The sequence below is a fragment of the Pleurodeles waltl genome, chromosome 1_1, assembly GCF_031143425.1.
Source record: "Pleurodeles waltl isolate 20211129_DDA chromosome 1_1, aPleWal1.hap1.20221129, whole genome shotgun sequence".
NCBI classification, from domain to species: Eukaryota; Metazoa; Chordata; class Amphibia; order Caudata; family Salamandridae; genus Pleurodeles; species Pleurodeles waltl.
The window spans coordinates 84221948-84235570 of record NC_090436.1 but is presented as its reverse complement, the minus strand read 5'-3'; the positions used below and the strand labels follow the sequence as shown (position 1 = coordinate 84235570).

Below are 13623 nucleotides of genomic sequence, written 5' to 3'. Positions count from 1 at the left end.
CCCCTAAGGTGACCAGAGCTGAAGTGACTCCCACCTTGAGAAACCCTCCATCTCGCTTTGGAGGATTAGGACCAATAGGGATAGAGATGTGTCCCCCTCCCCAGAGGAAATTGACACAAGGAGGGTGTAGCCCCGTCAGGGACAGTAGACATTGGCTACTGCCCTCTGACCCTAACACACCCCTAAATTTTGTATTTAGGGGCAACCCTGCACCCAGCTCCTCAGATTCCTGACGACCTCAAGAAAGAAGGACTGCTGAAAATTGCAGTGTCCACTTTTAAAATAGCTTTTTGCCTTTTTAATGGTGACTGTGTACAATACTGATTTGATTTGAAGTTCTAACTATTACTATGCAAAGTACCTTTCATTTAATGTACTTACCTGCTAAATGAATCCTGTGGTTCTAAAAAATAAAGTAACAAAATAATATTTTTCTACATAAAAACCTGGAGTTAAGTCATGCAGTGTGTTTTCACTTATTGCTTGTGTGTATACAACACATGCTTAACACTACCCTCTGATAATCCTAACTGCTCAACCACACCACCACAAATAGAGCATTAGTATGATCTATTATTGCCTCTGTCAAGCCTTTTGGGGAACCCCTGAACTCTAAGCACACTGCATCTCATTTTGATAAAGTATATACAGAGCCAGCTTCCTACACATAGACAGTGGTTTGTTGGCATGGCACCCTGGGAGGGGTGCCATGTCGAATTTGTCTTTCTCCCCAACAGCACACAGAAGCTGCAATGTCCATGTGCTTGACGACGGGTCCCCCAGAGGGTGGCATAATACATGCTGCAGCCCATGGGGACCTTCCCTGGCCACAGGGCCCTTGGTACCAGGGGGACCTTTTACAAGGGACTTAACTGTGTGCCATTGGAGTGCCAATTGTGGAAAAGGGGTACAGATTTTGGGAAAGAACACTAGTGCTGGTGCCTGGTTAGTAAGATCCCAGCACACTTTCTAAGTTGGCATCGCAGGAGGGCGTAAAGCAATTGAAAATACCACATAGATCATTCAGTGACGGACACACAAGAAAGAACCACACCAGTGTTAGAAAAATAATGTATTATTTATAAAAACACAGGCACTAAACTAACTTTCTCTCTCTTAACTAGAGCTATGTACAGACAAAAATACTTAGAAATAGGAAAGAAAAGGAATCAAATAACGTGACCACTATTGGGGGGAGGGGGTGAGTTGTCAAACAACACACGAAGAAAATGGATTGTTAAAGTCACACCTAACCAAGACTACCACCCAAGTACTCATAGGACTGGGGAAGCAATAAAAGCATCAAAGGTAAGTAACTTGGATTACCCAGGTGCCAGTCTGCAGAGTAGTAATCTCCGGTCAGTGTCCATAAGATAACATGGGGCACTCGTTGTCAGTTTGTGTTCAAGGGCCCTTCGTAGAGAACACCCCGAGGAAACCTGTTGGGACAAGGTAGATTCAAGAGCCGCCTCGACCCGTGGATGCCCAGAGAAATGGAGTACCTACCACAGGAAGCCCATGGTGCACAGGGGTGAAGTAGTGTCAGAACCTGCTGTTGAAGTCAATGGGGACCTCGGTTGTCCATTTGCTGTCATGACCAGACAAGCCAGGGCGGTGGAACCCAGGCGTGGATTCCAGATAAAGTGGACTTAAGGAAAGAGGGGACCGGGTCCAGACCACCCAGAGATGTTCAGGAGGTGCAAGAGGGCAATGTCCACCCTTCTTGGAGATGCTTTAGTGAGGGACGGTTGTTGTGGAAGCCCAGCTGCGGTCCATGCGATGCTGGCAGACCCCAGGAGTCATCCATGAACTCTCCCACGCCGGTTGCTGGATTGAAGAGGGGTCAGTCATCAGCAGGGCCAACAACAACCCTCAGCAAATGCAAGAAAGGGTTGTCCAAAGTGCTGCAGGATCGAGGACCACAAGGTGCAAGGGACTTAACCTTTGTAGGTAAGTCAGGGCCAACCCTCAGCAAGCAGGAGAGCCAGCAGGAACCGATGGAGACCCCATGAGGACCATCTGGCAGCAGGCACATCAAGTTGCAAGGAGGCCTCAGCAGAACAACAAAGATGGATGCAGAGGTTGCAGGGAGGATGTCATCCTTGGAGCAGAGTGATGCTGGAGGCTAGGAATTCTTGGAGGTAGGAGACCTTCGGAATGAAGAGCCAACAACCTTGGTACCGGCAAACAGACATTGTGCACAGGAGTTCCGGGAAACCAACTCTAATGACAGACCAGACTTGTGTTGCCGAGCCTTGAAGAGTCTGTGGGACAGCAGGATCCACAAACCAGTTGTCGTTGAGGTGTCGTCCTCTATGGGCTCTGCATACAATGCTACGTTATGGAATGTAGCTGCCCTTGAAACCACCTGCATGTATGTATGCAGTGCTGTCCTGAGGTGGTGACAGCCTTGCCGAGTAGCAATCAGGACTATTGTCTGAGACCGGTGCATCGTACAAATCCCATGCATCCGGGTCATCTTGGCTCATCCCTGTGTGTGTTGGTGACTGCATCATTAGGGGTGTTGCTACCGGGGACAGATGTGGCGAATGTGCTGGTGATTGCTGTGGTGAGAACCATGGTGGTGTCTTTTCTTTAGCCACTTTCGCTTTTGGCTGCATTTCAGTTTCTTGGAATGCGAGCTTGCGCTTCATTTTTATTGGAGTAAGAGTTCTGATTCTCCCCGTGTCTTTTTCTATATGCAACCTCCTCTGGGTATGGTCTGGCTCTCCCATGCCCAGTTCTTGTTCAAATCTGTGACCTTGTAATTGTGTTGAAAGGCCTTGTTCTTCTGTATAGGAGACTTGTTTCGGCTCCGAGGCCACATGTTTCGGCACCAAAATCTTTTTGGCAGTCTTTTTCGGCTCAGAGGAAACCTTCTTGACTTTCGGGATGCCGAACTCTCGGTGACGAGTTTGGTTGGAGCCGGTATCTCAACCGGAGTCTGATGTCTTCGGCTGGTGGGAGGCCTTTTTCGGTGCCGATGTTTGGTCACTGTGTTTTCGGGTTAAGCCATGGTCTGTTGGCGGTGGCATCCCCTTGGCCTTCATTATTTTGGTGTGAGTTTTTGCCGGGGCTGGTTTACTCACGGTTTGTTGCGTATTCGGCTGCTCACTCTCGGATTCGTCAGAGTCCGAATCTCGAATGGAGAATCTCTCCTCTTCTTCGATGTCGATGTGCCCGGCCGGTGTCGACGCCATCTGGAGTCTTTGAGCTCTTCGATCTCACAGTGTTTTCTTGGATCAAAATGCCCGACAGGCCTTGCAAGTATCCTCTTTGTTTTCGGGAGACAAACACAGATTACAGACCAAGTGTTGGTCTGTATAAGGATACTTTGCGTGGCAGTTGGGGCAGAAGCGGAAGGGGGTCCAGTCCATGAGGTTTGAAGATGGACGCGGTCGGGCCGACCAGGCACCGCCGAGGAGTGGAAGCCCCAAAGTGCCGCCGGAGCGCTTCTTTCTTCGGTGTCGATGTGCTAGCACTAACCCGGTACCGAGTGCAAACAATACCGAATTTTCCGATAGCTAACTAACTTTTCCGAACTGAAATACGGAGCGAAGAGGAACACGTCCGAACCCGATGGCGGAAAGAAAACAATCTAAGATGGAGTCGACGCCCCTGTGCAATGGAGCCGAAAGGGAGGAGTCCCTCGGTCTCGTGACTCGAAAAGACTTCTTCGAAAAAAAAACAACTTGTAACACTCCGAGCCCAACACTAGATGGCAGGCTAATGCACAGCATGTGTATCTGCAGCTACACATGCCATCAAATATATATATATACATAAACTAATTTAGAGAGTTTGTAGTACTTTTCCAGCTCGAACTACCAGAGCGAAAAGTAACACGTCCGAACCAGATGGCGGAAAGAAAACAATCTAAGATGGAGCCGATGCCCATGCGCAATGGAGCCGAAGAGGAGGAGTCACTTGATCACGTGACTCGAAAAGACTTCTTCGAATAAAAACAACTTGTAACACTCTGAGCCCAACTCTAGTTGGGAACTGGCACAGAAACAGAAAGCATTGGCGAGAATTAGTGAAAAATAGTTACGACCCTAGGGGAGGACCAAACCATATACTAAAATAGTGGAATGTGAAGTAAAGTCCCTCACCCAAGGATAGGGAATCAGAGGGAAGCTGGAAGAGCTAGGGACCACAAGAGGTGGTACCCAAGTGACCCCCAGAGACCAGGAGAGCAGAGGTAGGTACCTGGTATTCCCAAAGTTTAATAAGAGGACTTTGAAAATGGATTGTGCAAGAATAAGACCAGCCCAGATGAAACCAAAGGAGGATTCTGGAAGCAGAGGACCTGCAAAAGAAGGGGACAGAGTATTGTCCACGATGGAGTGTTGGTGGGGGCAAGAGCCACCAGCACCCTTCTGTGGATGAAGATCTGGGTTGACAGGGGAAGACCACCAGCTGGGTAGCCCAGGAGCTTAAGAGGAGTCCTTGGAGCGATGCAGATGGTGTCTGTAAGGAAATGCCTCCTTGGCATGGTTACCCCCTGACTTTTTGCCTTTGCTGATGCTATGTTTACAATTGAAAGTGTGCTGAGGCCTGCTAACCAGGCCCCAGCACCAGTGTTCTTTCCCTAACCTGTACTTTTGTTTACACAATTGGCACACCCTGACATCCAGGTAAGTCTCTTGTAACTGGTACCCCTGGTACCAAGGGCCCTGATGCCAGGGAAGGTCTCTAAGGGCTGCAGCATGTCTTATGCCACCCTTGGGACCCGTCACTCAGCAACGACACACTGCTTGCCAGGTTGTGTGCGCTGGTGAGGACAAAACGAGTAAGTCGACATGGCACTCCCCTCAGGGTGTCATGCCAACCTCACACTGCCTATGCAGTATAGGTAAGTCACCCCTCTAGCAGGCCTTACAGCCCTAAGGCAGGGTGCACTATACCATAGGAGAGGCCCCTACAGAGTCTAAGCAAAACCTTAGACATTGTAAGTGCAGGGTAGCCATAAGAATATACGGTCTGGGAGTCTGACACACGCGAACCCCACAGCACCATAATGGCTACACTGATAACTGGGAAGTTTGGTATCAAACTTCTCAGCACAATAAATGTGCACTGATGCCAGTGAAAATGTTATTGTAACATACACCCCAGAGGGCACCTTAGAGGTGCCCCCTGAAACCTTAACCAACTACCCGTGTAGGCTGACTGGTTTTAGCAGCCTGCCACACTCGAGACATGTTGCTGGCCACATGGGGAGAGTGCCTTTGTCACTCTGTGGCTAGTAACAAAGCCTGTACTGGGTGGAGATGCTTATCACCTCCCCCTTGCAGGACTAACACCTGGCGGTGAGCCTCAAAGGCTCACCCCCCTTTGTTACAGCACCACAGGGCATTCCAGCTAGTGGAGTTGCCTGCCCCCCTCCGGCCACGGCCCCACTTTTGGCGGCAAGGCCAGAGGAGATAATGAGAAAAACAAGGAGGAGTCACTGGCCAGTCAGGACAGCCCCTAAGGCAACCTGAGCTGAAGTGACTCTGACTTTTAGGAATCCTCCATCTTGCAGATGGAGGATCCCCCCAATAGGGATAGGAATGTGACCCCCTCCCCTTGGGAGGAGGCACAAAGAGGGTGTAACCACCCTCAGGGCTAGTAGCCATTGGCTACTGCCCTCCCTGACCTAAACACACCCCTAAATTCTGTATTCTGTATGTTCCCTGAACCTAGGAACTCAGATTCCTGCAACCTAAGAAGAGGAGGACTGCTAAGCTGAAAAACCCTGCAGAGAAGACGGAGACACCAACTGCCTTGGCCCCAGCTCTACCGGTTTGTCTCCCCCCTTCTGAAGAAACTGCTCCAGCGACGCTCTCCCCAGGGACCAGCGACCTCTGAATCCTCAGAGGACTGCCCTGCTCTAGAAGGACCAAGAAACTCCCGAGAACAGCGGCCCTGTTCACCCAAGACTGCAACTTTGTTTCCAAAGAAGCAACTTCAAGACAACTGCGTTTCCCGCCGGAAGCGTGAGACTAGCTACTCTGCACCAGACGCCCCTGGCTCGACTTGTGGAGAAACAACACTTCAGGGAGGACTCCCCGGCGACTACGAGACTGTGAGTAGCCAGAGTTGCCCCCCCTGAGCCCCCACAGCGACGCCTGCAGAGGGAATCCCTGACCGCGACTGCCTGACTCCCAGATCCCGACGCCTGGAAAAGACTCTGCACCTGCAGCCCCAGGACCTGAAAGATCGGAACTCTCCCTTGCCCAGGTGGTGGCTACCCCGAGGAGCCCCCCCCCCCCCTTGCCTGCATCGCTGAAGAGACCCCTTGGTCTCCCATTGATTTCAATGACAAACCCGACGCGTGTTTGCACACTGCACCCGGCCGCCCCCGTGCTGCTGAGGATGTACTTTCTGTGCTAACTTGTGTCCAACCCCGGTGCCCTACAAAACCCCCCTGGTCTGCCCCCCGAAGACACGGGTACTTACCTGCTGGCAGACTGGAACCAGGGCACCTCCTTCTCCATTGAAGCCTATGCGTTTTGGGCACCACTTTGAACTCTGCACCTGACCGGCCCTGAGCTGCTGGTGTGGTAACTTTGGGGTTGCTCTGAACCCCCAACGGTGGGCTACCTTGGACCCAAACTTGAACCCCGTAGGTGGTTTACTTACCTACAAAAACTAACAAATACTTACCTCCCCCAGGAACTGTTGAAAATTGCACTGTGTCTAGTTTTAAAATAGCTATATGTGATTTATTTGAAAAGTATATATGCTATTGTGATTATTCCAAGTTCCTAAAGTACTTACCTACAATACCTTTCATTTGAAGTATTACATGTAAAATTTGAACCTGTGGTTCTTAAAATAAACGAAGAAAATATATTTTTCTATACAAAAACCTATTGGCCTGGAATTGTCCGAGTGTGTGTGTTCCTCATTTATTGCCTGTGTATGTACAACAAATGCTTAACACTACTCCTTTGATAAGCCTACTGCTCGACCACACTACCACACAATAGAGCATTAGTATTATCTCTTTTTGCCACTATCTTACCTCTAAGGGGAACCCTTGGACTCTGTGCATACTATTCCTTACTTTGAAATAGTGCATACAGAGCCAACTTCCTACAGTGTCCCACGTTGGTCGTCAGGTCGCAGATGGTCAGCGGTGTAGGAGAACCACCAACAAGCCTTGGCAAATGCAAGAAGAAGCAAAAGAGTTGCAAGGCTGGAGAGTACCAGCAAGGCCCACAGGAATCTACCCTTGGAGGGGAGTCCGGGCTGACCCTGAGCAGTCAAAAGGGTCAGCAGAAGCTGTCACAGCCCCTCACAAGCAACCCTTTGGCAGCAGGCACAGTAAGCTGCAGTGAGGCCCAGTCAGCACACCAGCCAGATGTTGTTGCTGTAGGTGCCTGCAGATGCACGGAGTGACTCCTTCACTCCAAGGGAGATTCCTTCTTGCTGAAGACTCACCGATCCCAGAGAACGCACAGCCGGGGAAATGTTGCAGTTGCTGGAAGGAGACGGAGAAACAATGCTGCAAAGCTGTATTGTTGCTGAAGTTGCAGATTGTTGGTTCCTGAAGAGACCAGTTGCGTTTCAAGTGGCCAGAAGATGAAGTAAACATTGCAGAGGAATCCTGCTGGAATCTTACACATCCAATCTGAGGAAACACCCAAGAGGGAGACCCAGCCCAGGAAGGGGAATTGGTCACCTAGCAAGGTGACCACCTATCAAGGAGGGGGAGCTGTGACAAAACCTACCCGACTGGCCACTCAGATGCTCCCAGGGGCCTCTCCTCCCCTTGGATTCAAGATTGCAGAATCAAGTGGCCACCTGGAGGAGCTCTGGGCACCATCCCTGGGGTGGTGATGGGCAGGCAAGTGGTCACTCCCCTTTCCTTTGTTTAGTTTTGTGCCAGAGCAGTGACCTGGAGTCCCTGGATTGGTGCAAACCAGTTTATGCAAAAAGGGCACCAAATGTGCCCTTCAAAGCATACCAGTGGCTTGGGGATGTTACCCCTCCTAAGCATTCTCACACCTATTTCCAAGGGAGAGGGTGTTACCTCCCTCACCCACAGGAAATCCTTTGTTCTGCCTTCCTCTGCCTGAGCTGGTAAAGCAGCAGAAGGGCATAAACCTGTCTGAGGGGTGGCAGCAGCGCAGGCTGCCCAGAAAACCCCAGCAGATTGGTAGGACCAATGCTGGGGGTCCTCTAAGGAGCCCCTAGAGTGCATGGAATGATAAAACCAATACTGGCAACAAACAGTATTGGGGTATGATTCTGACATGTTTGTTATCAAACATTCCCAGGTTCGGAGTTAGCATTATTTAGCTGGACACAGTAAACAGGAAAAATGGCTCCCCAGCACTTATGAAGGACACCTCTGCTCATGCAGGAGTGCCATCACACACAGGGACTTGCATCCTGCCCTCAGGGCTACGAGGACCTACGATAGGGGTGACTTACAGTGACCTGTGGTGAAAGGGTTCATGCACTATATGGAGAGTCAGCTTTATATAATTAGTGATTTTAAACTTGTCTGTTAACCTAATTCATCCAAGAGTAGGCACTTATTGGTAGAAAAGGAGCATCTTTCTGACATAGTTGCCAACACCTTCTGCCTGGTGTTTGTGTTTAGACTGTAGTGCACTGGGATCCTGCTATTTCGGACCCCAGTGGCTGTGCCCTCTCCTTTAAATTTGGTTGTTGGCAAACTTTTACACCCCACAATTGGCATACTGGTGCACACATATAAGTCCCTTAAAATATGGAACTTGGCTACCCAGGGAATTGGTAAGCCAGGGGTCTCCCATGGGCTGCAGCATGTATCATGCCACACATTGGAGCCCATGCAAACTGTCTGCAGGCCCACCATTGCAGCCTCCGTGAAATGGTGCATTCACCTGTCACTTCAGATATAATAGTTGCCTTATATCACGGTCACTGCTACTAGAACACTAAGTCACACCTCTAGTAGGCTTTTCAACCCAAGGGCTGGGTGCATGTCTAAGTGTGAGGCTATGCTACATCTGCATGAGCAGGGTATCCCCACAAACCATAGACTCCATTCCCTGAGCTTTGTAAGTGGGGGAAGCCATCTTAAGGTATGAGGTGGACACTGGTCAACTCAAGTGGTCCAGCTATTTAATGGCTCTGCCGAACCCAGGCATGTTTGGTATCAAACATATTGCAATTCTGCAACTACACTGATTCCAGTGATAGTTGCATGATCCCATGTATTCAGGGGGTTACTTGGGGGATACCTCAGTTCTACCTGTGCAGCCTTACTGGGTCTATCTGCCACGCTAAGCTGCTGCAGACCCCTGACACTGTTCTGCCCTTCTGCTAATGAGCCTAACTCAAGCAGGGAAAGGCAGAACAAAGGATTTAATGTAAGGGAGAGGTGTGACCACCTCTCCCTTTGAAATAGTTGTCTCTGGGCTGGGTTGGCCTCTGAGCACCACCTGACTGCTTTGAATGGCACATTTGGTGCCCTCCTTGCATAATCCAGTTTGCACCTGTTCGGAACCCCCGGTTCCAGCTCTGGCGAGAAACCACACAAATCACAGGGGAGTAACCACAAACACTGACCAGCTCCTCCGCTAAGGAGGTGCGCAGAGCTCCCCCATGTGGTCGGTTGATTCTGCCATCTTAAAAACAAGGTGGGCAGAGGTCCTTGGGAGCATATGACTGATTAGGCCTTGTAGATGACATCCCTGATCTGCTCTGATAGGTGGGTCACTACAGAATGACCAAAACATCTTTAGGGTTACTAAATGGCTCCCCAGATGGATGGGTCCTCAGATTCATTAAGCAAGACACTTCAAGGGACTCTCTGCAAGACTGCTTCCGGCCTCCGGAACCGCTGCTGGTCTGCCTTTGAAACAAGACTGTATCCAGTTAGGAAGTCTGCCACTGCAACGCTGTTTCTCCAGCTCCTGCAAGATTTCTGCAACATCGGTGGCTGGGCACCCTCCAGGTCCACCAGGACTCTGTCTGCATCCTAGAAGCAAGAAGGAATCCCTCTTGGACTGAAGGAATCACTCCCTTAATCCGCATGCACCTTAAAGCTGACAACGACCAACAGGTGGGTCCTGCTGTCCCACAGACAGCAAAAAGGCTATGCTCACAGGTGGTGGTTCTGTGGTCCTCTCCGGGTCCAACTTGTCTCCTAACAAACTAGGGAGACTGTGGACCCTTGCTGCAGCCACTGGAACAGAACCCCTGTGGGCAGTGACTGTTGCTCTTGCCAAGGCTTCCTCCAAGAGATCTTCAAGCTCGTAGAAGCCTGCAACGCAGGACTCCTGTTTTGTTGTGCTGCTGAGACCTCCCTGCAACTCCCTGTGTCTGCTGCCAGTGGGTCCCTAATGTAGGCTCCTCAGACTTCAGCTGGCTTCCTTCCTGCCAAAGGCTTGTCCCGCTCCCCTCCAAGGGTCAAGTCACTTACTGGTCCCCAAAAACCTACCATCTTCCTGGTATCAGCTATTTGAATTTGCCAAGACTTGTTAGTGGTCCTGCTTGCCGCTGACCCTCCTACAGTCCATCAACAAACATGGGACAGCTCGTGGGCGACTCCAAGGACCCCCTGCATCCCACTGAACTAAGCAGCTTGACCTTTTTCCTTCACCATCCTGCACCGCCCGGACATCTCCGAGTGGTCTGGATACCATCCCCTTCTTTTTCAGGTTCTTCACATCCGTAATCAACCCTTAGGTTCCACCAACCTGGTCCACTAGTCGCGATAGCGGCTGGACAATCGAGGCTTCCATTGACTTCAATGAGGGTTTCCGACACCACTCCCCCCCTCCCCCCCCATGCACCTGGGCTCCCTGGTGTAGGTACTCCAATCTTCAGGGTATTCACAGGTGTGGGCACTCTCCAACCTTCTTTGTGCCAATTGGTTTCCTCATGATCCACTGAGAAGGGTCCTGAATTTATAAAAATCAAACCATGACAGTCCTGTGTTAAGTCTCTGGGACACTGGGCTCGCTAACAACTCTGCGCCCGGACAGCTGTGGGATTTCTAGTACTTACCTCTGGTAATTTCCTACTCGCCCAGCCCCTGAGATCCTCTTACTTTTTCCTTGGTTGGGCACCTCCATTCATATACTACTATCTTAGTATATGGTCTGCCCCCCCCATAGGGTCTCAACTATTTCTATGCTTTTCCTGATTGTTGCTAAGTGTATATTTTTTGCGTTGATATCGCCAGGTGGCGATATACCAATGTTAGTATAGGCTTAGTGGTGTAATAAAGAATACTTTATTCTTCCAACACCTGGTGTGGTTCTTTCTTGTCAACAGTTACTGACTAACTATTGTAGTATTGCAAGTGCTTTACACTCCACCTAAATGAGCTTTATCTGCTCAACACAGCTACCCCTAGAGCGTTTTTGCTATCTGGACACCTAAGCACTACCATAAACTGTGCCAGCTCCCTACCTTAATGAACAGTGCAAAAGCAGACATGAAAGAGGAATACCTGCCAATAAACAGGGGCAACTCGGTCAATTTTGAGTGTGTGCACATGTATCGGCTGAATCGGGGTCAGAAATGAGTCAAAACACCAGTATTGCCCGAGACACAAAAACAACCCTGGTTTATTAGTGGTGCAGATAGACTACCTTTACTACTGTTAAATTGAATACAAATTAAAGTCCTTACCATAGGCAGCCTGGACTGGAGCATCTGAAGATCATCATAACCATAAATTTGCTTTAAGATTTTGGGAGACAAAAAAAATAGTACAATATCATTTCAAGTACTTTTTCTCAAACTTTAATATGTTCAAATAAATACCTCTAATCGCATTAGGAAAACCTATTAAATTTGTTTTTTAAGCTGAGAAATGAAAAGTTAAAAGCACAATGAAAGATCTCTCACAAACTGAATATCCTGTTTATATACTGATGCAGTATTTAAAAAAATCCAGAGGTAAAATATGAGCCTCAATGTCAAGTAAATGTCTTTAAATTTAATGTTTCCAAACAAAAAGCCTTGAAAGCGCCTCATGCATCTGTCACATCAGACACCTAACATTTCAAATACCTGAAGAGGTGAAGTGCACATAACCATTCTATTAACACAAGTCTGAAATCTTCAGCTACACACACTGAACAGCACTAACAAACTAACAAGCAAACACAATAAGTATTAAGTACATCCACACTACTGTGAATCCGAACGAAACTAACTGAAACCAGACTCCATCATGTAATTGAATCCCTGAGCTGATGGCATGATGGTGCTCAAACCATATTGCACCCCAAGGGCATGTTAACAGCAATATCACAAAAAAAGAAAAGGTTTTCAAACTGGTTTCCATAAACAGAACTCACACAAACACACACAACAAATATTTCAATATCGCCATCTGTACCGTGTTGGACCTGCATGTAGTGCTCTGTCGTGCCTACGTAATACGAGGTGTGATTCACATATATTTGTGCTCGTGATTGTAGGGATATCAAACTGTATGAAATAAGAAAATAAGTTACTTACCTGTAACTGTAGTTCTCCAGTATTGGAATCTTTCATAGATTCACATGCTTGAATCATTCCCCGTCGTCGAGATGGGAGTCCCGGTATAAATTTTCATAAGTAATGTTAAAACATATTGAAGAGAAGAAGGCCCTAGGCCTCTTCAATTTGATAGTCTATCAGAGTCATTTTGTGAAAAGGACCAAACTTGATCCTACACCAATCAGGCGACAGCACCCTTCAGAACCTCCTGAGAGAAGCTCTAGCACCTCAGATTTTCCACGCACAAGTGCGTATATTACAATGAGTATATGTACTACTAGAAAGAAAGAGGTGAAGTGAGCTTCTCCGGGGAGGTGGGTGGGTCGCATGTGAATCTATGAAAGATTCCAATACTGGAGAACTACAGTTACAGGTAAGTAACTTATTTTCTTACTCCAGTATTGGAACTTTCATAGATTCACATGCTTGAATCAGAGTAGAAAGCAATAAGTATGCACATTGTAAAATGACAACCCCTTTTAAGAAACGGGTTATCTTAGACCACAAAATCTTATCATCCTGTATAAAGTGATGAAGTATATGAGTGTACTGACATATGTTTCTACATAAACATCTATATATAGATACATATATACACATCTATCTATACACACGTATATATACATAAATAACAGTATGTCATTATCTCTAATATAAATAAGGTATTCCTGTGAAGATACATGCTGAAATTTAAATAACAATCCAGTATTAAAACATAAGACAGTAATGAAAGCTGATCAATATCTGATAACCCGCTGACTATGGGATTATGATAGTGATCAATTATCTTTAGATACATTTCTTCTTTTTTTTTTTTTTTTTTTTGATGTGCATACGTTTTCTAGGATGGAGGGATGTAGGAGAAATGGCTCACCTTCACCTGAAGAGATTCCTGAGAACAGCTTGGCCCACTGCTACCTCTCCGTGCGAGAGGGACTCCAAGCAATAGTGCTTAGTAAAGGTATGACAGTTCTTCCATGTTGCTGCCCTACAAATGTCTTGTAGTGGCACTCCGGCAAACAGTGCCACTGATGATGAGACTTTTCTCGTCGAGTGAGCATGCACGACTGCAAAGGTTTGCCCGCTGCCTGATGGCAGAAGCGAATAGCAGAGGCGATCCATCTTGAAATACTCTGCTTG

General features: G+C 48.1%; 1 protein-coding gene across 6 annotated transcripts in view; it reads right to left on the bottom strand.

Moving 5' to 3' along the window:
* Positions 1-13623, bottom strand: part of UBAP2 (ubiquitin associated protein 2) — a 1102091-nt gene that overhangs the window by 200177 nt on the left and 888291 nt on the right. For all 6 annotated transcript variants that reach the window (XM_069217098.1, XM_069217184.1, XM_069216796.1 and 3 more), the window contains exon 21: positions 11626-11676. In XM_069217098.1, the coding sequence (XP_069073199.1) occupies positions 11626-11676 (51 nt within the window). The remainder of the gene's footprint in view (positions 1-11625; positions 11677-13623) is intronic.